At 47.5% G+C, this 27,440-nt stretch overlaps 1 protein-coding gene across 1 annotated transcript; it reads right to left on the bottom strand.

Moving 5' to 3' along the window:
• Positions 1-376: 376 nt before the first annotated feature.
• LOC115319911 (dolichyl-diphosphooligosaccharide--protein glycosyltransferase subunit STT3A) lies at positions 377-27,037 on the bottom strand. Its single transcript, XM_029979947.3, has 14 exons — positions 26,749-27,037; positions 25,827-25,962; positions 24,938-25,120; positions 23,765-23,910; positions 22,622-22,819; positions 17,505-17,615; positions 16,431-16,511; positions 11,889-12,045; positions 11,009-11,244; positions 9,730-9,891; positions 7,367-7,555; positions 5,670-5,889; positions 1,762-1,950; positions 377-860 (listed from the first exon to the last, which is right to left on the bottom strand). The coding sequence occupies exons 2-14, from the start codon at positions 25,939-25,941 to the stop codon at positions 715-717; spliced, it is 2,133 nt and encodes a 710-aa protein (XP_029835807.1). The 5' UTR covers positions 25,942-25,962; positions 26,749-27,037; the 3' UTR covers positions 377-714.
• Between the last annotated feature and the right edge of the window lie 403 nt (positions 27,038-27,440).

Below are 27,440 nucleotides of genomic sequence, written 5' to 3' on the forward strand. Positions count from 1 at the left end.
AGTATGGTCATTAAATGAACATCCACACTTACTGATTTCATGGGTGTTGAGTTAATGGTAAACCACAATATATGGCATCAACCTTTTCCAAGGACTGGAAGTACAGGCGTATGAAGGCCTGAACCACACATCTTTTGTAGCTTTATGATCCAGCAAATTCTCATCATCTCTGCAGGCTACACCAAATATGACATTTGTTCTATTTTCTACACGACAGCATATTATACATTATAGTAAAAATACAAATCCAGCTTAGATTAATCTAGAACACCTGAATTTAAAAAAAAGATGTAGTAAAATGGTATCTTGGGTTAAAAATATGCAACAATTCAACAACGGCCAAGATGTCGGCAAAACCACCATGACTCAAATTGTGTATTTGGTTTCCATAAAAAAATTTATTCCATGTGCAGCCACCCTTTCTCACATCCAACGATAGCACCCAGAAAACGTACATTATGTAAAAAAAAAAAACTGTGGAAAAAAAAAAGAGAAAAACCCACACGCACACTTGGCAGACTTTCAGACGACGCTCAAACAAATGCCGCCAGAGCAGCCCCCCAGCGGCAGCACTTTTACCAGGGAGTCGATCGAGGGGGAGAATGAAACATGGCCGAGAGAAGAGGCGTCGTCCAACATGACGTGACGACGTGAAGTCAATGCGACGCGACGGGGGTGACGTGTCGTCGATGAAAGGTTCGGGATTTGAGCGCTTCAGACTCCCCTGTTTGGTAGATCCTTGACCTTGTAGATTCGAACCAGCCAGTGCTCCGTCGTGTACGCTTCTTCCAAGACGTCCAGCTCGAAGTCCTTGTTGCCGATCTCGGCATTGCGCACCCGGTCGTAGCCAGGTGGCTTACCTGCGACACAAGGTGGCATTAACGTAAACAACTTATTTCAACAATCAAATATGAGGCACTGCTCAACCTAGCCACCATTCAGGAGCAAAGTAGTGTATTTATTCAAAGAGTCTGTGCACTGTTTATGAATAAAGCTCCTTGCACATATCTTCCAACAGAACATAACCAATGATTACTATCTACAGAGTGTGCTTAGAGAAAGACAAGATCCACAAAGTGCTTGTTTCAAAAGGCAAAATCTGCTGGACTCTGCACATGCAAAACATCATGCTAATTCATCGCACTGCAGATACCATTTTCGAGTTAGTATGTTATGTCTGCTTCCTTCAATAGATTGCAATAATCAGCAGGTCATTGGGGATGAGCAGGCCATTGCAATTAGCTCCCCAGAATGATTGGCTCTTCTATCACTGCAGGGAACCAAATGCAGTGGTCGGCTCTCAAATAATTTCAAAACCAATCCCAATGATTTACTCACCAATCATTGTGGAGTACCAATCCCAATGATTTACTAACCAATCACTTCAAAAAGCCAATCACAATTATGGGCTTCAATCAATATGAAGTGCCAGTTATAATTATATGCCCACATGCCATTGCAGAGAGCCAATCACAATGATATGCCCATGTGCTATTTCAGAAAGCCAATCAGAATGATTGGCTTGATCATTTCTGCACCAGTCACAACTATCATCTTTCCAATCAATGTGGAGTGCCAATTACAACGACTGCCTTTCCGGTTGCTGTGGAGTGCCTATCACAATGGCCGACACGCAAGTCATTGCAGAGAGCCAATCACCCTCACACATCAACATTGGTGAAGTGAATGCACATGCTTCACTTGTAACCAGCATGCTCCAAAATCAAGCGCACATGGTTGGCACGGCGTGTTCCCACTCACCGGCCTCTGTGTAGACGGAGCCGAAGCGGTAGTAGCACATCTTGTACATGAGGCAGTTGAGGAGCACGGGGGAGCCCTCGCGGTCCACACTAAACTCTCCCGACGAGGTGTAGTAGTCCTGCTCCTTGATGTGCTGGCCCCGCTCCGTGCTGCCTCCAATGCGCACCATCCACAGGAACTTGTTGATGTCTGCTCACGTGCAAGGTCATGTCGCAACGGAAGAATGGTCGATTGTGAGCAGCAAAATCGGTCGTAGCAAAAGTGGTTTTTATAGTGCCTCTTCCGCAGTAATTATTAAAGGGGCACTAAAATGGATTCAGAAATCATATTTTTATGACACAAATTCGACCTCCATGCTGTAAGCATCCCAGAAAACCGAAATTACAGTCGTGCATGGCCCTTCTACATAAAAAACGTAGCCGAACATTGCAACACGCCCTTTTTTTAGATGCATCTCGGAACAAGGGGGCACACTGATATTTCGTCGCAGTTTTAATAGGAAAAACGGCCATGCATGATTGTAATTTTGGGTTTTTTTCTGGATGCTTAGGGCAAAGGGGCAATGCTCAGTTGCATTTTTAATGAGAGAAAATGCACCGCATGACTCCAATTTTAAATTTTCTGGGATGCTTAGGGCAGGTAGGTCAAAAATGCACCGTAAAAAGATGATTTCAAAATCTATTTTAGTGCCCCTTTAAGCTCTCACCATAAACACAGTACTATGACCAAGAAGTTTTAGTCTAGAGGTGATCCTAAAAATTTTAGAGGTGACAAAGACAACAACAAGGTAACAAAATGTTACTCCTGAGAGCACCATAGATTTTAGTGTTGCCTTTAAACCACAATCAAGCGTTTCAATGGTAATAAAACAAAAAGATGTTTCTGAGAAAGTCAGTAGAGTTCTGCATTTCTTCTAGTTTTGAATGCCTTATTTCGCCAAAAGCACTTCTATCAAAACCAAACAAGTAATGAGCATCTATGAAATCTTCCAAAACACATTTTCATCCGAATTTGTTCCAAAGACTCACATTTTTTTTCTTGCATGCACTTTGACTGGTAGTGTCAATGCACAGTGGCTAATTTTGTTCCCCTACAGTCAAACCCAATTATATCGAACCCAGTTAATTCTAACTACCCTTTCTATCAAACTATTTCTGAACAGAACAGTAGCTGAAATGAAAATGCATATAGAAAAATCATGAGCCATTCCACTCTGAGAAGGAGGATGACCAGCGAAGCTGTTTATCACATGACACAGATGTGACACAGAATTTTGAACAAAGGTACAAACACATTTGTTGTCTTAATCGGTGGTCATTGTGATGAAAGGTATGCACACACGTCGAGGACTATTGCCGCCCCGAGAAGCAGGCGGAAACTAGACACGTGCGACGGGACCGTTACCCGGCGAAAGGAAAGGAAACTAGGCACGCAAGCGCTTGGATTGATGACAAAGAGAGGGCAGTGCGAGCGTAGACATGGCCGACACGAGTCGCACAGCGAAAAATCTATGAGAAACCTTTACTATCTACCTGAGAGTCTACTGATCTTGAAAATGGTGTCTATCGATAACTAATCTACTGAAAATGCATATCCAAGTGATGAGACGTATAAGCTTTTGCACAGAATGAAGCGATTTTGCATCAAATTCGGGACCCGAGTTTTTGTTGACGCACACGAAAAATCCACGTAGCCCTAGCCATAAACAGCTTTGGTGTAAAATGCGGTTACATTGAACGAAAATTGCAGCATCTCCCTATACACGAACTCATCTCTGTTACGTCACGGCGTGGTGGTGGCGCGTCGGACGCACTTCCGGTCCGGGGCTGTGGGCGGAAGTGCCCATTTGAGACGTGTATTCCTGCGTTGTTTTGAAAGGAACTAGACAAAAATTTGCCTTCTCGTCAAAATGCTGCGACTGGGGCTGTACTAAGAGTATCGAGAAAGGTTTGTAGGTCAGGTTTCATGCGCTCGGTTCGTCCGAGAACGCGGATATGTCCAGTGAAAAGGGAAAACCAGAAGCCGTCGGACCACGATTGCTTGGGCGTGAAGCATTTTGGGTTAAATTCACGGATACTACTGGCCATCAAACTTATTTGTTTTGTTCCAAAATGAACGCCGGAAAACCGTCAAGTTGTACGGACCACCTGCGAACTACGTTCAGTGCGTCTTCAAGTTCAAACGGTCGCCTAGTCGTTCGAACTGTCGTCTGCTCTTTCAAACGTTTCTGCTTGTCGTCTGCTCTTTTAGAGGACACCGGCCCGTAGACCAAACGTGGGCCCGGTACTTGCGATAAGAATTAAGTGCAGGCCTCAAAAGACTTAAGTTTGAAGGTTGGTAAGCAGGCTCGACGTAAACAGTAGATACAAGAAGATGTTGATCCTTGCTACCACTGGCCATCACCGACTTGTTATGCCTGATTCACTTGGTTAGATTCTGCTTGCGATTTTCAGTATCGACGTCGACCATCTCAGCTACGGTTCACGCTTTTGCAGTCCGAGCGACGTCGCTACTGAAAATTGCGAGCGAAATCTCATCATGTGAATCAGGCTTTAGCGTACGTTCTGCGGCGTCCACGCGGAATGAATCGCCGCATATCAGAATATTCACGCGAAGTTTTGCGGTGTAACGAGCCTCGTTAATTTCGCTGACGCTGCTCAAGTAGTCAGACATCGTTAGGAGGACGTAGAATCAACAATTCCAACGCGAAAAAGAGTGCGGGGACTCACACCGGCGCCGACAACATCGCATTTCAATGGTTTGTTTATGGGCGACGGCGAGCTTTTTGCCCACACCCCCTTTGCGCATGCGCGGCGCCGGTGGCGTCCGCTAGGGGCGCTCGGGGCGCTCCGGTTTGTTTGCAAACATGAGTTGGTGTATAGATTGAACTGCCAAGAACGCCGTTTTGCTCTGCAAGCTGGCTTTTCCCCAATGCGAGCGGTTGCGTTGGGAAAAAACCAGCTTGCAGAACAAGCTGGCTTTTTTTTTTCTTTTTGACAGCCACGTCTTAAGTTTTTGTTTTTTTTATAAAATTCACGCTTTCAAGTACCGCCAACCATTGTTGTAGGAACGCGCAAGACACGTGCCACGAGCGGGTGCTCCGCCGCCATTCGCTTCCAAGGGCCGCTCGAGACATGGACCTCGTGCACTGACTCATTTGACGCCACTTGCAAGACAAGCGGAAACAGATTGAGGGACTCTAACCACGTCAACTGCCAAAAAAAAAAAAAAAACATTTTTTTTTTTTTTTTTTTTGTGGAAGCGGGGAGAGGGTGAGCTGGTGACACCTTGAAAAACAAAGAAGAGGCCACTGAACAGCCGCATGGCACCTCCCTCATGACATACAGACGCTCTTTTGAGAGTAAACAACTTTTCTAAATGTGTCGTGCTTGTTTGTTGTCAAATTCATTAAAACTTTTATATTGAATTACTTGCTACATCGAACTGGTAGACGGTCGATTGCAAGTTCGATATAAATGGGTTTGACTATCTGCAGCTCAATAGCCGTGAAGAAAAAATACTACCTTAACATTCCCAGAGACGCCAAACCCCCAAAAGATAACCCACCCCAATGGTTGGCATGATTGCTATCTTTTTTTTCAAGAATACAAAAAGATAGCCCACTTCTAGTAAATGCAAGGCCCTGTCCATGGGTGACCTCGGCAGAAATAGTGTTACTTCGCCACGGCAGGGGATAAGCAAACGTCGCCGACTGGGAACGACAGTCGTCTTTGGTTATAGCAGGTCACAACATCGAAAACTAGCATTTCCTTCATTTTTTTATGGCATGCCGAAAGTCGGCTTACTTCTTATTTTCACCCGATTCACTTACGATTCTAGGTGGGCAATCTCTCGAAATGTTACGGTACGTGAAAGAATGTAAAGAGGCTGAAAAAATAAATGGCTACCGTCAGAGGAGTATCCCGAGAGGCCGCCAAAGATGACGAGCACGTAGTTGACGTCCAGCTCGCGCATGATCTGGTAGGCGCGGTCCTCCGACGAGGCCATGGCCTGTCCGACCCTCGAGATGTGCGTGTTGTTCCACGTGTTGTTGTCCACCAAAATCGTGCGGTTCGCCATGGCCGTGATCTGGTAGCCATAGTCCCACCACGACATCACCTTGGCGTCCTGCAGTCACGCATCGCCGAGAACGTTGCACCAGTTGCGCTAGTAGCGTGCAGCTTACCAAGCACTCGCAAAACCACTAGACGAAATGCGCCAGTGTTCCTTAAAGGGGCACTAAAGTGCTTTTCGAGATTCTCGTTTTATTGCCATAATTCGATCTATGAGCTCTAAGCATCCTAAAAACCCAAAATTACATTCATGCGCGGCCAATTTGCACATTAAAAGAGTGATAAAAAATCTCGACACTTACTGTTGGCACAGAACGACAGATGGCGCCACCGAACCTTGCTGAATACGGTCGAACGACAGACAGCGCTTGTCGGCCACTCGCGAGCGATAGGTTCGTGCGTGGGCGAGAGGGGCTGGTCGGCCGCTCGTCCACGCGGGAACCCATCGCTCGTGAGTGGCTAGAAAGCACTGTCTGTCGTTTGACCATATTCACCAAAGCTTGGTGGCACTATCTTTCGTTCTGCGCCAACAGTAAGTGTCGGAAGCTTTGATCACTTTTTTAATAAACAAAATCGGCCACGCGTGAATGTAATTTCGGGCTTTCTAAGATGCTTAGAGCTCGTAATTTGAGCTATGACCAGAAAACAAGGACCTCAAAAAAACAACCGCATCTCCACGTGGTGAATGATGTTGATTGGGGCGAAGCTCTGGTGGTGCTTGTCTGCGTAGACGGTGAGCCGCAGCATGCTGAGCCTTTCGTTCGTTTTCATCCATGTCACGCTGCGGTCAAATGCTCAAATGCGTATATAACCACGTTCCACACCACACATTCTCTTTCTGACATGGATGGAAACGAACGAAAGGTTCGGCATGCTGTGGCTCACCATCAACGCAGACAAGCACCACCAGAGCTTCGCCCCAATCAACATCATTCGCCACGTGGAGATGCGGTTTTTTTTTGCCCTACACGAGCACGGGAGCACGTGGTCATGTGCTCGTGAGCACGTGAGCTCACGAGCAGGAGCACGTGCACCCGACGGCGGACGGACATACGGACATGGCTAGCCCCTAAGGAGCTTCGCCCCTAAAAGAACTTTAGTGCTCTTTTCATGGGCACTGATGGCATGCAATTTGCCAAGCACTCACGAAACCACTAAACAAGCCGGACTACCAAACTCCGAACAGTATTCGTCATAATGAAAGTTGCTGCAACGATTGTCGCACCCTTTTCCAAGAGGCTACGAGGACCTTTAGAAAATTTCTAGAGACCAGACAGTCCTAAAGAAAAGCCTCATAGCACAGCCAGCAAGGCCAAACTGCAACCTGATGACGAACCGCAGCAGACGCTGTAAATCAGCGAAGCCAATACTAGGCTGTACAAGAGTCACGTAACCTTCGGCAGGGGTTACGTGACGCGTGGGACGTGATCCGTCCGAAACGCTAAACTTGCCAGGATGGCTCGTAGCGTCCACCGCAGTCCGTCGTCGGGTGAAACAGAGCGTTACGAAAGCCCCTTCCCTTCCCCCTGCACCTCTGGCGTGTTGTGGCGCAGCCAGTAGTAGGCCTCCCTGAAGTCGTCGAAGATGATGCGCGAGCCGTCGTGGCCCCTGGCCGAGAGCACGATGGAGGGAGAGGAGTAGGCCTCCGAGGTCACCCACGTGCAGTGCATCGTGTACGACACCAGCAGGATGGACATCATGGCCACAAAGCCCTGCGCAACCTGGAAAGGACAAGGTCCCACACAGCGGTCATGCAACTTCTGGCACAACTTCGCGCATTTGAAAGGGCAAAATCTACAACTTGTTATACCATACTTTTGGACTATGGTCCATTGACTATACATGTTTTATCTGGTGCGGAGTACAGTAGGCTCTCATTAATGAAAACTCCAGGAAGCCAGAAATTGTTTGAATTGTCAGAAGCTTGAAATATCAAAAACTTGTCTAACATGGACTATTAAGCGGGGGAAACACGAGTGATGATAACAGGCACCGCGCAGCAGTTTTCGTAGCAACTTGCGTGGACCCTGTGACGTGGACCTATGCCATGCAACCACGTCACAGCGACCGTGCAAGTTGCTGCGGAAATTTCCGCGTGGTGCCCGTGTGCTTTGTTTAAAAGACACATGCAAAGGGAAAAACATTTTTTTAAAACAATTTGGACAAGAAAAGGATGCCATAAAATGAATTTACGACAAGCGAACAAAATATTTAGAACTATATTTACGGTGCGAATTGAAGTTTTAGTTGACACCCACGAGAGCTGTCACTGGTCACGTGGTAGACCTGTGCCGGTCAGAAATTTCTGATTGGCACAGGCCTATCACATGGTGCTTGCACTCTTTCAGGAGCTCCCTTGGGGCTCCAAAAGTTACTTAATAATCTTCGTTTTTTTGTTGCACTTCAAACGAAGATTAATGAGTAACTTTTAGAGCCCATATGAATCTCCCAAAAGGGTGCAAGCATCACGTCACCATAGCGGCCACTTTTCCAGGGGCTCCCGTAGGCGCCAACTATAAATTTGTTTTGCACCGTAAATATAGCTCCACAAAAAAAAATTTTTCAATGTAAATTTTGTTTTATGACACTCTTTTTCCAGCTAGGCTGTTTAAAAAAATTAATTTTTCCTCTGATTGTGTCTTCTCAGCCCCGTTGAATGCACTTCTCACCCAGACCCGGTGCACTGCGAAAAAGCAACACCCGCGGAAGCAAGCTCCGCGGGTGTTGCCTCTCTGCAGTGCACCGGTGCATGGAAAGAAGCGCACTCAAAGAGGCCAGAAAGACACAAAGTATTTATTTATTTATTGACACAAATTACCTACTGGCATTATGCGGGGGGGTACATGGATTGCATACACACAATGAATATATTGAAAATTCGTGCACACACATAATGAACATATTCAAAATTCATGAACACACACACACACAAAAAGAACCTCTTATGCATGAATGTATGTAAAGTATGAATTGTATGAAAACGCCTTTCGAATTAAGCGGCTTATGAATACATTAAATACATAGCGAAACAACAAAAAATTTTGAAATTTGTTTCAAGCGCCCAGAAGTATGAAATATCAGAGTTATAATTATCACGAGCCCACTTTATCTACAGCTGCAGACTATGCAAGGATTCATTTTACGAGATTGGTCACTGTGACAAAATGTGGTGGATTTTATGAGCGACAGATTGCATTATTGATGACTTCTGTACGGTACAAGCTCCTCCGTGCGCTAATAAAACGTGAATTTTTCAAGATGTGCGGCACGCAACTCTGTTACGTGTGGAACATGCACAAGGTGCAGACTACTCAAGGAAAATTGTTTTATCGACCTTAATTTGCCCTTGCAGACTATGCGCCGGGTACAAACGATAGTCCGGAAAATAAGATAGTAACTCCAGCGAAGGACTTCCTCTTTTTCTACAGTCGCATGGATACCTTTCATGTGTCAAAGATGAACTCCCAAGAATGACACAGCACTTTCATCTACACTCTAAAAACATTCGGTACTCGAGGAACGTTCGCGAGACTAAAGCTTTTGTTTGCGTCATACAAATTCGCAAGGGCCATTTCATATAGTGTTTTTTGCACAAAACTGTGCAAGTGCAGTGATGGCGATAATGATGATGGCAGTGGTGGTGCTGATGATAGAGAATAATGGCAGTGGTAATGATGACGGTGATATCACAATAATGATGCACACATGGTTTCGCAAAATAAACTGCACTGTGTAAAATGGCTTTGCCGCTGCAACGAGAGCGGAGAGCCATGCAGCGTTGCACCGAACATTGGCCGATCCCCTCCCGCTTCGAAGGTTTATAAAGAGCAACGTAAAGAACGCTTGACTAGAAATAGACGAGGCGTTTTCAAGCTCCACCAGGGGGGACACGCACCTCGCTGCGCATGAAGTAGTTCCCCTCGTGCTTGCGCCCCTTCTTGTCCACGGGCACCGCATCCATCTGCTTCGAGTAGGTGGTGAGCATCGCGGACACACCGATGCCGGCCAGGATGCACATGACGGGGGCAAGGACCAGCATTAGACGCACCATGACGCCCTGAAAGCGCATTGGCAAAGCCCCAGGCCCAGACTCGTCAATGAGGACACTCGTTCGCCCCACTTTAAGCGAAGAAAACGAAATTGAATATGTTGGAAAAAGTGTGCGCAACAAATTGGGACTAGAGAAGAAGCATGCGAGACAAACGAGCATTTGTTTGTCTCCCGCATTTCTTTTCTTGTCTCGTGTTTTGCACACTGTTTGCATGCATTTGATGCCGTACCAACTAACCCTGCTTTCTACCCTTTCGAAAAAAAATTTATTATGATTACAATTAATACTGCAAAGCCTACCTAATCCGTTTCACTGTACTCACTCGAAGAAAGTGTTTGATCACACTGCACTTGGCAATTACTCAGACCTCGAAAAAAAACGAAAAATTTATATAAAACCACTTGGTAAGCCTTCGATCTCCCAGTCTGCGCACATGCCACGGACACAGGCACTTCTTTTTTGTCTTGCCTAAAGAAAACCTTGTTTGCACCTACCTATATATCAGGTCAACGAACCAGTAAGAAAATTAGATTTGACTTGTCGTAACTCCAGCTTTAAAAAGGCGCAGATGGCATGGCTGTGAGGCGGCGTACTGCGGCGTGCGGAGCAAAAAAAAATTATAGCACGGCGACGTGCCGTGCGTGCGCTGTCGTTTCTTTCCTGTTTCTCTCTGTGCCCTTGGTAGAATGTAGCAGCCGACGAAAACGTCATTCCTTCGCGAACCGCAGCTGCGCAGACGTGGGCAACGAGATCGTCATACTTGTTTTCTGCTTCCCAGACTTTGGAAGCGTATTTTAAAACGTCACTCAGGTTATAAAAAAATGTGATTATACCGTACCCAGTGGCTACACAAAATATTCAATGGTCGAGGAACCTTGCAGTTCATTAAATTGTAGTGTAGGATGTATATTTCGCAAACGCAAAGCGAGAAACGTGCTCAATCCGAAACTCAGTGCTTGCAAGGTCGCTTTCCCGCGTGAAGGTTGGATCCAGCTCAGCGCATGTGACCACTTGTCCACCACTACGGAGTTGGCGGCGAGAGGAAAAGGAACGCAATACTCTGGCTCCGCAAGCAGAGCCTAAACAGTTACTCTACGTAGCGACGAGAGGCGCTGAAACTCACGGCAAAGTAGATGCTGGTGATGCCGTAGAGTATGATGAAGATGTTGGCGTCGGTCAACTTGCTGAAGCAGAAGTACAGCCCCACGGGGAACATGAAGACGAGCAGTTGCAGGTCGAAGTAGAAGGAGGACCACGAGGTGGGCTGGTGCTCCGACACCGAGGCGATGATGGGGATGTTGTTCTTGGCGTACGACGGGTCCAGCAGCGAGTAGAAGCGCCCCGTCCATGGCGAGATCTCTGCCGGACGTCGCGAGCTCAGGAAGACGGGGCGCAACGGGACGAAGTCGCGACTGCGAGCACCCGCCTAACCTTAGTCAGGCGGGTGCCCGCAGTACACTGCCCAAAACAGTTTGGTTTTCCTTTTTTGAATGAGGCAAGTTCATTCCTCGACACTTTCGCTCTATATTTCCACCACCTAGCTGCTCCTCCGTAGTGAATCGCAGCACGACACGTCAAGAAATTGATTTTTGCGGTCCGTCAAGAGTGGGCTTGTAACGCGAGTGTACGTGCTGTGGATTAGAAACAAGAAAAATCAATCTGGGAAAGACGTGAGAAAAGTAATGGGAAGGGAGTCTGCCGACGCAACTGTCAGGTTTGTGCAAATAGTTCAGAACAAGGTGGTGACCTACTGGTAATAGCAGCTTGTTAGCTATGAGTCTAATTACCTTAAACCTCCACTTACCTCAAAGGTTTTTCACATCACCGAAGAATTCTCCATGGGCACCGACGCATTTCTCTATTCATTATTACGGAGGGATTTCGTATCGCACCTTGGATGTCTCGAAATTCCCTCGCAAGTTTCATTCTCTTTAACCCAGGGAAAAATAGTGTCAAGCTCCTAACGCCTTGCAACCCGGCTCCGAGGACGAGCGAAAGGATACTGCCGAGGACGGTGAGGACTCCACCCACGGCCAGGGTGACCCCCGCCGTGGCCAGCACCACGGTGCGGAAGAGCAGCTCAAACTGCTCCCGGGGCAGCTTCGAGCGCACATAGTCCACAAAGGCGTGCAGCTGGCACAGCCCGAACACGCCCAGGGCCTGCAACAACAGCGACGCGACATAGGCCACGAGGTTACGTATCGTAATCACCTCTTCACTGTGATCGGTGACACACTAAGAAGCCGGTAGACGCTCCGTCTTCAGCGCATGCCCGTTGCCTTTCCGCCAAGCTTTGGCTGCACGTGCGACGCTACCGAAGGCAGAAAGCTCACGCTTGGGGCGGAGCATCTAAAGGGCTGTCATCCTGTCGCCGACCAAACAAGCGGCACCGCAGGCCTTTGTAATGAGGGCTTGCTGCCTTTCTGCGATGCCGCGGCTCTCCCGAGCCAGTAAAGGTCGTTTTCATTATTACTATTAACGGGACCATGAAACCAAACTATACTACTCGGAATAAACACTTCACATTCACAATGAATGGGACAGAAATACCGGTTTTCGTTTACACGCGCTGGTTCCCTCGAAAAATGCATTCACGAGGTTCCCGGACGGTCTTACCTCCTGACAAAACAAACAATGGGGATTCATCTCCCGGCAAAAAACGATACGGTCGGTGACAGTACCCGAGGGTTGAACGAAAAGGTGCCAAAAGCCCCACTAGCAGCCAAGTCAGAAAAAAGTCATACAGTCGAACCTCGATATAACGAACTTCAATGTAACGAAATCCTCGATTTAACGAAGTATTTTATTTTTCATAATTTCTTGCCCGTAGACCCCATGTATTTTTAGCCCCTATATAACGAACTCTATTTTGCTGCTATTTCAATATAACGAAGCGCCATTGCCATAGAAGGCAATAAATAAATCAACTCTAAAAAACAACTTCGCAAAAAAATTGTGGTTAAAAAAAAAAATTATGCGCAAACGCGAGCGCTTGATAGGTTACTTCACGGGGACAGGCCTTCCAACGTTCCTAGGCTGCCCGAGGATGCGGCGCCGGTAGCGCCGGCGAGGCATGCGGCAAAGCGGATTCCGCGAGGCTGGCCAGAAAATGCCGAGCAAAAAGTTAACACGGCATAACAGCATCACCACTGACATTCACTGATCATCATAGTCCACTGTACCGCGGGTAGCGCGGGAGCCAACTTCAGCGGGGGAGCGACGTGATGGCGCGACCGCGCGATCCGCGCGACGGCACGGGCAGTGCCATCTAGGAGAAGACCGAAAAGACCGATTAAAAGCAAAGGCGCAAGCACACTGTGGGCGCAAGGGGGCAAGTAAACTGTGCGGTCAAGAGTGCTGTGTAGGTTGGAAACATTGGCACCGCCTAAACGCCTAAACTAAACAGCTTTATTTTTTAACCGGGTGGTTCACTTACGTGCTTGCTGCCATAAGGAAACGTAAAGTTCTTTCTTTGGATGAGAAAGCAAACGTTTTGGACGCCATCCTGAAGAAACTGCCGAGATCACGAGCACTCGGGAAGTGCTCGACGCAATGGACGTACTGAGGAGATACACGGCGTCGCATGGGCAGCAAGATGCCGTGCAAGCGCTCTGGGCGCTCGAACGCCGTATGACGCCGCCGACGCCGCTGCTACTGTCGGACAAGGCGCAAGCAAAACTCGCGGACTACTTTGCCCCTAAATAAATGTCATTTTCGGTGAGTTTTCATACCCGTAAAATGTTTCGGAATTTTTTTTTTTTTCGCATGCTAAAGCCAAATTTCGATTTAGCGAAATTTCGATGTAACGAAGTAAATTGCGAATTTTACCGACTTCGTTACATCGAGGTTCAACTGTACAGGCTCAATCGTGCTGACAAAGACCAGGAGCACAGGATGTGTCCCGCACAAATCATGCTCCGTGTGCCCTCGGTGCTACCTTTTTCATTCTTTTTATTATCCCTTTTTCATTTCATTATTTTTCTTTACGTTTTATATATTTTTATTATTTTATTTTCATATTTCATTCCTTTTTATCTATTCCACTGTTTTGCTCCAGAACCTGCCACTCTAGCCAGTGTGTTTGCATTTAAATTAAATCCCCATCCAGACCAGCTGCGCCAAAAGGTCGGTGGCTACAGCATCCGATTGCCGCCACATCGACCCAGGTCCAAGCTCTACCAGGGCTTGGAATTTATATATAGGGTCCTTCATTTTCGGCTTAAACCCTATATTTCCCGATTATTTGCACCCCGAACATGTTTCTTGAAAATCGGGTTCAACTAGATTTTTCCCCCAACTCAGAAATTGAATTTCACCATTTTCTAAATTACTCTGCTACGAAAACCCTGCCCCGAACAGCAGATATTTTGTTCCTGTCTAACTGAAGTGATATTGTTGTGCATTGCAATTCTACGCGTAAGCTATGATGTTGAGAGAATGTTCTCTCAATTCATATTTGTCCAAAGGCCAGACAGGCCAAGGACAGACACAGAGGTGCTGTGCGTGCAGAAGAGTATGTGAGCGACACGGATTATTAAAAACTGAAAAGCCCAAGTGAGCTCTTGTACCATGTTTCAATGCTATCTTAAATACTTCAATAACTGGGCAATAAAAAAGTGAAAGCCGTTTACAACTTCCTGTAACGCCGAATTGGAGCGCAGCTCTTGAGGAGGAGGAGTGGAGGGTATATTCCTCCTCCTCCCTCGTGATCATGCCTGCTAGTCCTCCTCCCCTCCTGCTCCCCCTCCCTCTCCTTTACCACCTCCTCGTCCTTCAAGCTCCTCCCCTCCCCTCGCCTCCGCCTCCTCGTCTCTCCTCCCCCCCTCCTCCACCTTCGTACTGCTTTCCTCCTTGCCGCTCAAGCCGGACAATGAGGGGAGGAGGAGGAGGAGGGGGAGGAGGAGGAGGAAGGGCGGAGGAGGGGAGGAGGAGAAGGGGGAGGAGGAGGAGGGGGAGGAGGAGGGGGAGAAAGAGAGGGAGGAGGAGGAGAGGGAGGGGCGCGGTTACGCCGACGCCGACGCCGACGGCGACGGCGACGCCGACGCCAACGGCGACGCCGCTCAGGCTGGAAACGGGCCCCTAAGAGCTGCGCTCTAAAAAGTGAAAGCCGCTTACAACTCCATGTAACGCCGAATTAGAGCGCAGCTCTTGAGGAGGAGGAGGGAAGGGTACTGGGGGAAGGGGGGTTCAACTAACCAGGGGGGTCACGTGACCTTGGGGGGTCACGTGACCCCCCCCAATGACGAAGATGTCAACACTGACGTCACTGATGACGTCATCAGTGACGATGACGATGCGGATACCGATGACGTCATTAGTGACGTCACTGATGACTTCACCAGTGATGATGACGATGCGAAAGTCGGTGACGTCATCAGTGACGTCACTGATGACGGCATCAGTGATGATGACGATGACGATGCGGATGCCGGTGACGACATCAGTGACGTCACTGATGACGATGACGATGCGGATGTCAGTAACGTCATCAGTGATGATGACGATGACAATGTGGATGCCGGTGACGTCATCAGTGATGATGACGATGACGATGTGGATGCCGGTGACGTCATCAGTGACGATGACGTCATCGGTGACCCGACATCGGCGGGGGTCACGTGACCCCCCTCGAGGTCACGTGACCTCGGGGGGGGGGGGGGGGTCACGTGCCCCCCACGAGGTCACGTGACCCCGGTGGGGGGGCTCGCGCGGTGCATTATGGGACACTTCCCATAATGCACCGCGCGGTTACGTTGACGGCGACGGCGACGCCGCTCAAGCCGGAAACGGGCCCCTAAGAGCTGCGCTCTAAAAAAAAAATCTATATATTGAATATGAATGCCTTTTATTGTTCAGTACACATGTATTATTAAAGATTACCTGTAAAGCCCGGATTTCAAAATAATTTATTGAAAAACCCGATTAGTACCATTTTGGAACAGAGCACCCGATTGTTACCCCCGTTTTTTTTAAAATATAAGCTCAAAAACGAAAGATTCTATTCATACATAATTTTAACATCTGCAATGTTCCCAGTGTGTCACTCGTTCACGGCACTCGCTATGACGCCCGTTCATGGCAATTTTCTCGTAAAAAACGACCCATAAAACACATTCTGCGTTAAAAAAATCACTACATGTAATAATGTCGCTTTGTAAAAGAATGCATTGCACTGGTTAGCACATACAAGGCTCGTTACGGTGAACTCCCTTCCCAACAACAGAACGGTGTCTGGCAACCTTAACAAGCACAACTTTTGCAGAGAAAACAAATGGTAGAAAATGCCCTGCACCATTTTTCTGCTGAAAATTTTTAGAAGGTAGCATCGAGCACACACTATAAAATACTAAGCACCCGTCTCAGGTGGCGCACGTTTCATATCCCGTAAAATTCCTAAGTGGCTTGGTACGTGACGGCTTGCTACGCAATTTCGACCAACTGAGCAATCATTGGTCTGGCAACGAAGCATACTCAAATAACAAATGAAAGCGTAAACCGCTGGGAACTCTTAAGTTCTAAAAGAAAAGAGCAAAGCTTGCACTCACAGCCATGTGCTCAGAGGACTGGACGGGCTGGAAGCCCACAAAAGAGATCTGCATTGACAGCAGTGTCCCCAGCACATACAACTGCAACAGAAACAAAACAGAGAGAAATCAGAACACTAGATTACAACATGTACCTTCGATGCAAACCCAGTCAGAAGTGTGCATACGCTCGTATCTCGGTAATGCAAGCCTCATTATTATAGATGCCCCGCTTTGTAGGCACCATTTTCAGGGACGGATTGGGTAAAGGTAAATGCATACATTTTCGTCTTTATTACGGACAACACACATTACGGGCACGTTATGGGGGGAACACAGGTGTCCATATTAACGAGACATCACTGCATTATACTCCTAAAGGATGTCACTAACATGTTAAGAAAATATTTCACCTTAGTCTTAAAAAAATAAAGCATGAAGAAATGATAGTTTTCAAAAATATGTGCTCTTCTACAACCCAGAGGAGTGGTCAGTGATGTCACAGATTTCTTACTTGTCCTACACTTTCACAAAAGTTTCTGCAGTTTCACTTCACCAGACGGCAGAAATTGCAAACTTTGATAGAAAAAAGCCAACAGCAACAACTCCACCGCACAAACAAGTCATAAAGCATAACTGTGAATTAGTGTTATAAAAGCAGAGTTGGGAAGTACTTCAAATACATTGTACTTAAAGTACTACTTCGAGTAGGATTAGAAAACTTGTACTTTACTTGAAGTACATTCTCTGAGTATGTACTTGTACTTTACTTTTTTATTTTTTCTGGTACTTTCCGAGGAAAGCACATCAACTTCAAACTGCATTCCCCAAATTCGGTCTTCTTAAATTTGTATCACCAAATTATGATTTTTCAACAAATAAGTGCTTTATAGGTTGACTCTGTACTTTACTTCAAGTACTTTCTAGATGTACTTTATCCAACACTGTATGAACGGTAACAGTAACAGAGAACATGCACACGAATTGGTGAACTTTCACAGTCAAGTAAACACGAGACCAAGGAACAGAAAGGGGAACAACACACACACACACAGGTCACACAAGCGCAGAGCCTGCACAAGACGAAATTCTCACCGTGCTGTACGCAGTGTAGATGCGGTGGGAGAAACGTCCGGTAGCCATCAGGGCCAGCACGTGCAGAGGGATCAAGTTGATGAGGAAGACGTAGCCTCCCCACGACGACACCTGCAGAGGGAGGTCGGTCAGGCAATCGGCCCGGAGCTGGAATTCTCCGACTACGAACAACGGCAGCTTAGTTCAATAGATCAGTGGTTCTCAACCACAGATATTTAGAAGACCCCTTTTGAATCGGCGGAAGTGATGGGGGAACCCATCCACTGGGGGCCGGGGCAGCACTGAACAATTGCAATGACGAACGGGTAAAAAAAAAAAGTTGTAAAATTAACTTTTCTATTTAGGCACATCTTGTAATGAAAATTACTGTCTATGTGTTTTGTCACCCTCTTTTCAAGTGTGCAATTGGATTTGACGTCTGAATTACTTTTCGAGTTACATAAAGAATTATGAAGCCTAATTAGTTAATTTGTTATGGGGCTTTAAAGGGATGGTGAACCGAAATTTGGATTTAAAAAAAACAATGCTGGAGATGTAGGCGGGATGCTACCAACCCTACAACACTACTAGTAAGGCAATATCTCAAATGGACGGCCGTATTTTTGGAAAAAGAGCTCGAGGTTGAACCAGGCCGACGAGGCGCATGACGTCAAGACACTTAGTTTCCTCCTCTCTTCGCTTCGCTCCCTCAAGGCCGCGAGGCGGAGAAGACGCGAGGCCGTTCCCTCTCCTTCTCGGAAAAACATGACGTCAATATTCCTTCCAAATGCGCCTCTTTCTTTAAAAAAATACGGTCATCCGTTCGAGATATCGCTGTATGAGTGATGTTTTGGTGCTTGTAGCATCCCGTTGCATGCTTTTGCCGCACGTTTTGGGGAATCCAGATTTCGGTTCAGCATCCCCTTAAGGTCCTTTTTAATAAGAAATTTGTGTTTATAAGTAATGTGGATTGGAAGCTAAAGACACGCCAAGCAGACCTATGCTATCTATACTTTTTGTCAAAAAGATTACCTAGTCTAACTATGTCAAGTACCCTATTTATAAAATATAACGAGGTCACATTATCCCTAACAAAACTTGTTCAAGTGCATCCAGCCATACAAATATAGCATAGCTTCACAGTTCACTCTTTCTGAATTAAATGCCATAATGTTTATAGAAATCCTTCAAAAAAAAACCTTTCAAAACCTCCATAAGGCTAAGAATAAAGACATAAAATGAGAAGCTGAGTAAATCGTAGCTGAAGTTTTGAAAGTGATTGCAGAAAATTGTATGACGGATCCTATGCAATAAGTTTTCTCAATATCTGGAGTAGTTCTTTCTGAAAAAAATTGAGATAAAATCGACTGTATCTATACATGGGAACCTCTAAGAGACTTAAAAAGAAACTTAAATATGAAAGAATAAAAACACAAAAGACGCACATGGATGACCACTTTCTTTCAAATAGCAACAATGTTTAATTCTGGTGACAAAACTTCATGTTTTACTCTAAACTTTTATGCAGATAAGGGGGGGAGGAGAGGAGAGGGGGAATGGGATTGGGAAACCAAAGGAAAGGGGTGGGGGAAGCAAGCAAAGCAATGTGTCGTAGTAATGTCTGTTCCTTCTAAGTTGAGTTCCATGATTTTTACAGCTCTGATTTAAGAAATCCTATTTCCTGTCTTGATAATGTTAGAGAAGCCGATGACACATTGTTTCTTGCATTCTCAGTGAGGAAAGCCTTGATGATCTTGTTTTTGTTCATGTCTTTTACGTTTTTATTATTTCGATTTTAAGTATTTATTATAACGTGCTTGAATTAACTAATAAAAAAAATACAATAAAAAAAAATTTGCCGAATCAATGAGTTGATTTTACGAGAGACAACGGAAGGGGTCAGCAAAAGGTTAGAGACCCCAAACACAATTTTGTTGGGCCCTAAAAAGGGCCTTTGGTCTGTGTAGTGCCTTTACAACTGTCCGGGGCTAAAATCCTGAGCTGCTCCTGCCTCGTGTCACTTGGCGTACTCTCCTTTGCGCTGCTGCTGCTCTGGTGTGCAGCATTTGCCTTATGCAAACGGAGACTGTCCTCTTCCACACTTTGGCATTCGAGGCAGTTACCGGTTGCATAGCCCAGGCTCACGGCAATGAACTCACTGGTCAACCTCCTTCTCCGGTTGTAGGCGGCAACAGCCTCAGCTGTAGCCCTCTTCACGCTGTCCAGGGAGGCCTTCGCATTTTTGGACGTCTGCATCTCGATGACCGAATGTAGGCTCTCGCCGGCATTCTGGGTCTTGCCCTCACTGCACCATGCCAGTGGATCTTCGTTGCCGACACGGGCTCAAGTGCAGCCCGAACACAATCCGGAAGCGGATTCTTGTGCGGTGGAGGAGACTCACTGTTTGCCAAGGCCCTGTTGAACCTGCACCGGGACTCGGCTCCATTGGGATACTTGCTGTGGTCTGGGGTGCTGTCCGTGGACACCATGTGCAGGAGGGCCGTCTCAACTGCCTTCTGCATCCCCGGAACATGCGTGGTTGCTGTTGTTCCTGAGAGCATAGCCATAGTAGTCCTGGATCTCTAGCTTCTCCCGAGCCAGCTTGCCCCTTCCACCAAGTGCTTTGCCTAGAGCTTTATTCTTGTCCACGAGGTTGCGCAAGCCAGCCTCCATCTGCTTGTAGAGATGATTGATACAGAACTTCTTCTCAACTTCGACAAAGCCATACACTTCTGCCTCTGTCAACGCACGAAAGGTTTGACTGCCGCCATCCGAGAGAACGGCGGTGTAGCACATTCCCTGCTTCGCCAGGGACCTTTGAAACATGGTCAATGCAGCTTCAACCTCCGTGCGACCAGCTTTACAGTCGATGTTCCTTCGACATTCGGAGGCTGTGTACCAGTCCCCGTACCCCTCTTCCTCCGGGTTTGGTCCCAGGGCACAACCGAGGCAAAAGTTTGTGTAGACCACATGTTACCGAGGGCCAGGCCCGAATACAGTTCGACGATGCAGCGCATGTCAAGGTAGGAGCTGCGTACCCTGGTAATCTAGGATCCATCAAAGACAACGTCGATGTTGGCAACAGGGTTCGAGAAGTCTGCATACACTGAGGCAGTTGTAAAGAAGCATGCAGCTTCTTCACAACCGTTACACTGGCAGCTTTACTTGCACTTGCAGTTTTTGCAGGCAGGCACAAAAGTTTTGAGTGTCCGTTGAAGGTCTTGTGGTGTAGGCCACGCACGGTAGGACGAGTTTGTGCACGGGACCGAATCCCAATTCGTGGCCCGCACGTTCACTTCGAAAGGAGCGATCTTTGCTGTTATGGATACTCTTTGAGAAAAGAACTTTGTTTTCTCGAACTCGCATGTGGTGCAGACGAGTGAAAGTCTGACTGCTAAGCTACACTCCTTGTTTGTAGCCTCGGTCATCGTCGGTGTTCCCGCACTGCAGCTTCCACACTTCGTCTGCACGAAGAGGTCGTTCCAGACCTTTGTGTTCACGGCAATTAACTGCCCCCCGCACTGCTTGTCCGGCCTCCTGCATCGACGCCGAGAAGATTAAACTTGTGCCGAGTCGCCGACTTTTCCAATAAGGCACGCTTGTATTCCTCCTCTCGTTGGACAGATTGTGCCTGCTCGGCCACAGAGTGGTAGTGGAGTCGACTCGCACCATACCTCCTGAGCTCAAGAAACGGCCTGTGGTAGGCTTGAACCCGGGATGTCTTCGGCAGGCGACCCGGCCGATCTTCCCGGCATATCCGACGATTCCGGCGGTGCCGATGGCAGTGGCGCAATTGCGAGAGAAACCTTTGGCGTCTCTTTCAAGGCATGTTTCTTCCTCCGAAAGCTCGCCACATACTCACTTTCAACTGAGCATCAACCCACACATCTCCAGGACTCAAAATGAAACACCCACAGCTTTGTAAGAAAACAAGGCAACAATCTATGTTCAATTTAAGTGAGCAAAATGGGAACTAAAAACGTGCGCTCTACTTAAGGAACAAAGCAGACGAGCCGGCAGTTGACAAGAAGGAGAAGACGACCGTTTCATAGGCGCGCAAACTGAGAAAAGGAGGAGAAAGAAAGTGGAGGGGGCGCGTCTCAGACAATAGCGGGAGTGCGAGTCCACTTTCCTGGATGCTTCTCTCTAGCGTACAGGGTAATCACCGACTTTTGTGCCGGTGTCTCAGCCCACCGCTGAGTCTCTCTTTTGTTCACCCTGGCCCGTACGTCTTCCTGTTGTCCTTCTTGCTGTTCTTCGGCCGGGTAGAGGAGGGGGTCGCTCACGCCATACCTTGGGGACAGCTGGCGCGCTCGATGCACCCATTAGGTCGAGATGCTCTTCAGGTGTACATATTTGTACACTTGTCCCACCCAGCGCACTTCCTCATACTACTAGGGCACCGCTCAATACATAGACTTGCTCGGGCCTCCCTGGCATCGAAACTGGCCCACCCCATGTCACCTTGTACGGCCTCGTTTCGTGCTCCTCTGCCGGCCCCCAGAGTTGCCCGCCTAACTTCTATCTGTCGCGCCTCAAGGCATTCCCGGATTCATGACGAATGATGCAGCATGCCATTTCCAAACGCAAGCCCCGGCACCGCGACCATCTTCTACGCTGCACGGGTCATTTTGTACCGGTTGTATCCCCCAGAGGGCCTTGACCGTAGCGATTCCACGGCCTCTCCTGCTCTTTGCCTGGAGCTTCACCTCTTGCCAAGCTCTTGCCAACATATTGCCACCACTATGCCAATATTTGGTCAATGCTGCCATCCTGTTGCCACCATCAGGTTAATGCTCACGACCTATTACCGACAGAAGGCAGTCACCCGGCAAATGCTGACAATTTATCACCAAGATTATGGATGCATGGATAGATGCTAACGGCTGTGCCCTTTATATCGGACGGTAGCTTGCACCACCTAGCCAAGAAATTAAGAACCAAAAGTATGATTTCTTTCCTTTGCCAATTTGTTTACCCTCTGCAATCTCGTAACTATCACCAGGTGGTGTGGGATATCACCGGGATGACAAATTATGCCAACATCGTGCCAATGTTGCCAACCTATCACTGACATTGTGCTACCACCGCACCAATGTTGCCCATGTTACATCTCCACATAGTACAGACATTCTCACCATGTAGAAATAAGCCAGTCCACAAAGGGCGGCCCACGAGATGGCTCCAGTCTTTACTGCCTTGATCCACATGTAGTAGGTGAGCAGCATGCAGAAGATGGCAATGCCCTCATTGTCATACGAGCCGGCCACCGACCGAGAAATGTAGCCAGGAACAATGGAGATCATGGCGGCTGCCACCAGGCCGGAGGATGTGTCCTGCACAAAAAAAGAAAGAAGATAGTAAATTCAGAAGTTTTACAATAAAAACAAGACTAAGCAAAGCTGAAGGGATGCAAAACAATGCTATGGAACTTGGGATATACACTGTATAGAAAACAGGCAACATTACAATCTGATTTCCAGATGCCTTTTTTTTTTTATCTATTTATTTAGACAGTAACAGAAAGCTTGCACGAGGCTTCTGACCATGGAGGTGGGAAGCTTCTGGAGGCGACATGACGCCATCAGAGGTGAAGCCGGGGGAGACTTTCAGTTTGGCGGGACACGCCCCCAACGATGACCAAAACCAAAAGACGTTATTGGATGGAAAGGACAGCAGTTTTGGCTAGGCTTTTGGTCACCCTTGGGGGCATTCCCACCGACCGCGTCCTCTACTTCCGGCTTCACTTGGGATATTCTTGTTTGGCTGGCTTGAGCCAGTACACGGCCCTCCTCTTCTTCCTACCTTCATGCTTTTGACACAAAAACTGTAGCTATACTGGTTGACAAAATTGAATTCAAACATGAGTGCAGCTGGCTCGTTTGATTTTAAAGGAACTGGCTCGCCAGAATACATTATTTTGCATTTTCTGTTTTTTTTTTTTGTTGTCACCACACTTGCGGATTAGTTGGCACGAGAAATTATAATCTGGTCTAAACAAACTGCCACAGGAATCTAAAGGCACTTTGAGATAGAAAGACCTTAATTATCATTTACTTCAAAGAGTACCCAACGGAAAAGAGGCTTCCAAATGCAAATTGATGTTGACACACCTGTGTAGCATTGCACAATGCACACGTAGAATTAATCAAACATAGCTTCATTTAGTCGAGCTCCTTGTTTAGTCGCATTTTTAAGATTATGAACGCACAAGAGTGACCTGAATGGGCAATTTTTTTCTCGGGGGTGACAGGCCTTCGGCGCTGACCCTCACCACTCACCCTGAGCTCTTTGGTAAGCAGGAAAGTGACCAGGGTGGTCAGGCTGGAGAAGAAAGGTGCCAGGAAAACACACACATTACGGATGTCCACCGTAATGTGGAGGAACTGGAGTGCGTGGTACAGTGCTGCTGACGTGACCATCAAACCTGAGCAGAAAAAAAACGGACAATTCCCATTGGACCCAATCACAGCTTCCGTGATATGAGGTGGGAAAAACAGGAAACAATGGTAATAAGAAACCTGGGCAACAGTGAAGGCATTGCAGAGAGACGTGGAAACGTGAGGACGCATAATTTAAAGAAGCACATTGGTTTTCTCTTTGATTGTCCGGCAATGAAGGTTTAGCTACTATCCACTGTAGGACCTACCAAGGCCCAATACTAAAGACTGATATGTCAAAAATAAGAATAGGGTGAAGCAAAGTCGAAGTATGCTTGTAATACTGGTAATGCAGTGTTTCCCAAACCGTGGGTTGCGACGGATTCAGTGGGGGGTTACGAAGCGGCTCGGAAAAACAAATGCAAACTTGGCTTCACTGGGGTGGTATCCGCGAAAACAAAGTACAGGTCGCAGCTCGACATCGAGCCCAAACTGAGAGTCGCAGTGATCATACACTACCTTCATTTCCAATTAATGTGCTTTAACAAGCAAGCTCGCTTTAGTCATTAGAAACAGTCACTCCTGATAGCAAGTGTCCTTTTCTGCGACGGTTTTTAGCTTAGCTGGTCACTCAGCCTATATTTAACTGTCAAATAAAATTTCAGTATTAATTTTTTGTATTACTGTTTATGCGCTGAACTAGAGAAGTCGGGTGGCGTCACAATAATCTTTATAGGGGGGGGGACACTACACAATATATTTTTTCTGGTGGGTTGCAGGGTAGCAGAGTTTGGGAAACACTGCAGCAAGTGCCGACGTAGCGAGGATGCCTTGCTCTATCTGCATGCAGACGTGCACCCAACCTGCGCAGGAGGCGTCTACCATTAAATCGCAAACACGCTCTGTCGTGAGCCATTTCAAGTGCTTACGACGTGGTCGAGTACACACTCAGTTGCACTCAAACGCAAATTGGCGAACCGGCCTCCAAAGCTTCAGTTGTGCTTGCACTTCTGATGAAATGAAGTCTGACCGCAACGAGTGCAGGGACGTATCAAATCCCGGCGGCGGTCTCACCAGGGTAGATGGTGCCGCCAATGATCCTGCCCAGCGGGTACCAGGCCCGGTCGTCGAACCAGTTGTGGAAGCTGTAAAAGCCCTCCTCGGCCAGGTACCGCGTCGTCCGGTAGTTGAAGTAGGGGTCGAACTCGTGGATGACGCTCTCGAAGCGCAGCACCGAGAACAGCCGGCACACGAATGCTGCAAGGCCGGAGGACATTTTTCTCAAAGCGGGCTTTCGTCTAGAGTCGGCTGAAGGGTTACTACGGTTACCAACAGGACGAGAACGGCGGGCATCTCTTTTAGACTCTCGGCCTCTAGAACGCGTTCCTTGTATTTTGTAGAATTCTGGCTACGGCTCGTGCTAGAGCCAGGACGATCGAGGGAGCTCCCTGTCGTTCTCATCCCGAGAGTGACCACCATATGCCATTGGTTCGACTGCACCATGTGACGCTTGTTTACACCTCAGGTGATGAGTCACTTCATTGATGAGCATGCAGCAACAAAAGGTGAAACAAACATCTCGTGCGAGGCCTGTGCAACCACTGAAGTCAAAGTTTTGTGGCACCTTTCGTACTTCCGCCATAGCCTGTTGCAGGTTTAGAATAGCGGGACAAACTCCTCCTTAGAGCCCTCTGCCCTTTCCACTTTAGCAGGGCGAAAGGTGCAGAGGGGGACGGGTGGACAGGAGGAAGCCACCAATCACGGCAAGCAGACAGCTTTGTGGGAGGGGCTTATTCTGTTACTCTAAACCTGCAACCTAGGAAATTCAACTTGTCAATTCTAGATTAGAGCAAATATTTCTCTATCACTTGATTTAGGAGTCTGCGAGATCTATGGCTGGGTTTCCTTTCAATGCTGTTCTAGAGTCACAGCAGACCGGTGCAAGCGGAAGAGGGACACTTACACAGGACGGCAGCCATGGAGAGGATGGACATCTTGAGCAGCGTCTCCTGCTTGTCGGGGTTCATCCGTACCCACCATGACGAGCGCTTGTAGAGCACGGAGCCTGTTGAACTCATCTTGAGCAATTACTGCCTGACCTGCATTGCAACAAAAAAGAAAAGAAAAAAGTTACCGTAGGCACCTGTCACCGGGATATTGGACGAAATGTGAATATAAAAAATTATAGTTACTATTTCTCCGGGGAATCATTTTTATGTGCCACTCCTGCGCTATGCCACTCTGGCCACCCCGGGCAATAAAGCATTCCAACTTCTAGTTTCTCACACCAAACAAGATCTAGCAGTCATAGGTGAGTCGATTTCTCGTTTTTTTTTTTCCTGCTTGACTGCGCCCACAACCTTAAACACATGTCCATGTTCGTATATCCTTAAAAACATTTTTTTTTTTCATTCGTCGCGTGGCACGTGCCCCATATATTCGGAAACAAAAATAAAGATATCATACGGACTTTTTTTTTTTCTTTTTTTTCATGGATAGATGGGGTTTATTTGCGTGTCATATGTCATATACAGCTTATTGATCATACATCACGCGTGCCCATAGCACAAAATGATCATTTCCTTTAAGGCACTGCTAGGTCAAAGCTACGCACCAAGCTAGCAAAGCTCCCGCCAGCGCAACATAGACGCTTACGTGTAACGATATTTGATGCAGACTACACGATAACACTCAGCGAGTCACTTCGCCGGGGCGAGCGGACTCACTTACTCATTTTTTGGCGTCATCATTACACGACAAATAGCCCTCGTGCAAGGTCGTTCTTGTGCACAGCCCTTTTCAGGAAGTCAATAAAACCAAGAAATACCCCCAAAACAAGCGTCAACACTCAACGAACAAGTTTAAAAGGCGAATGAGATGCTCACCTAGGCCTAAGATATTAAGTTGGCAGCGCGAGCGCCGGGAAACTGCGACCGATCAAGCCGAAATGACCGGTTCTGTCAGTGGAATGGAAGCACCTACGGAACGAGCGATGTCTAGGATGCACTTCATCTACAGAAAGCGAGGCACAGTTGAAAATGTGTGAAGCGCTCGTTGCATGCTCGCCGGCCGCCGGCGTTTGCAGTTATCGCCCACTTCAAAGCCGGTGAAATCTTGGCCACACGACGCTACACGTGGCAAACATTGGGATCTGTCATAACGGCTATGGCTATGGCTGAGCGGCTACAAGCCAACGCGATCCAATAGGATACAAAAACGAAACCAGCACGGCGCTGCAGACGGCTCAGGTTTTCGTTTTGTTCCATGCAAGATGTTTACATTAAAAAAAAAAAAAAAAAAGAAGAAAAAAAAAAAGACATTTAAGCACTTTTTATGAGTTGTGAATGCGAAAGCATGAATGTCGTTCTTCCGCTCCTCAGTTTGTCTGCGGCGTCCTGGCGTGGACGGCCACGTTTCGCTACTGCTGAGGTAGCGGCCGAACGCGCGCTCTCGTGAAGTGGCCGCGCTGCGCAGAGCTCGGCCGTGCAGCCACTCCGGAGTCTGCCCGTGCGGGCCCTGCCGCCCTGCTTGCCCTGCTGGCTCGGCGGCCAGCTCTTACCGTTTGCTGGGCCGCTTC

The sequence above is a fragment of the Ixodes scapularis genome, unplaced genomic scaffold, assembly GCF_016920785.2.
Source record: "Ixodes scapularis isolate PalLabHiFi unplaced genomic scaffold, ASM1692078v2 PGA_scaffold49__6_contigs__length_1374808, whole genome shotgun sequence".
NCBI lineage: Eukaryota > Metazoa > Arthropoda > Arachnida > Ixodida > Ixodidae > Ixodes > Ixodes scapularis.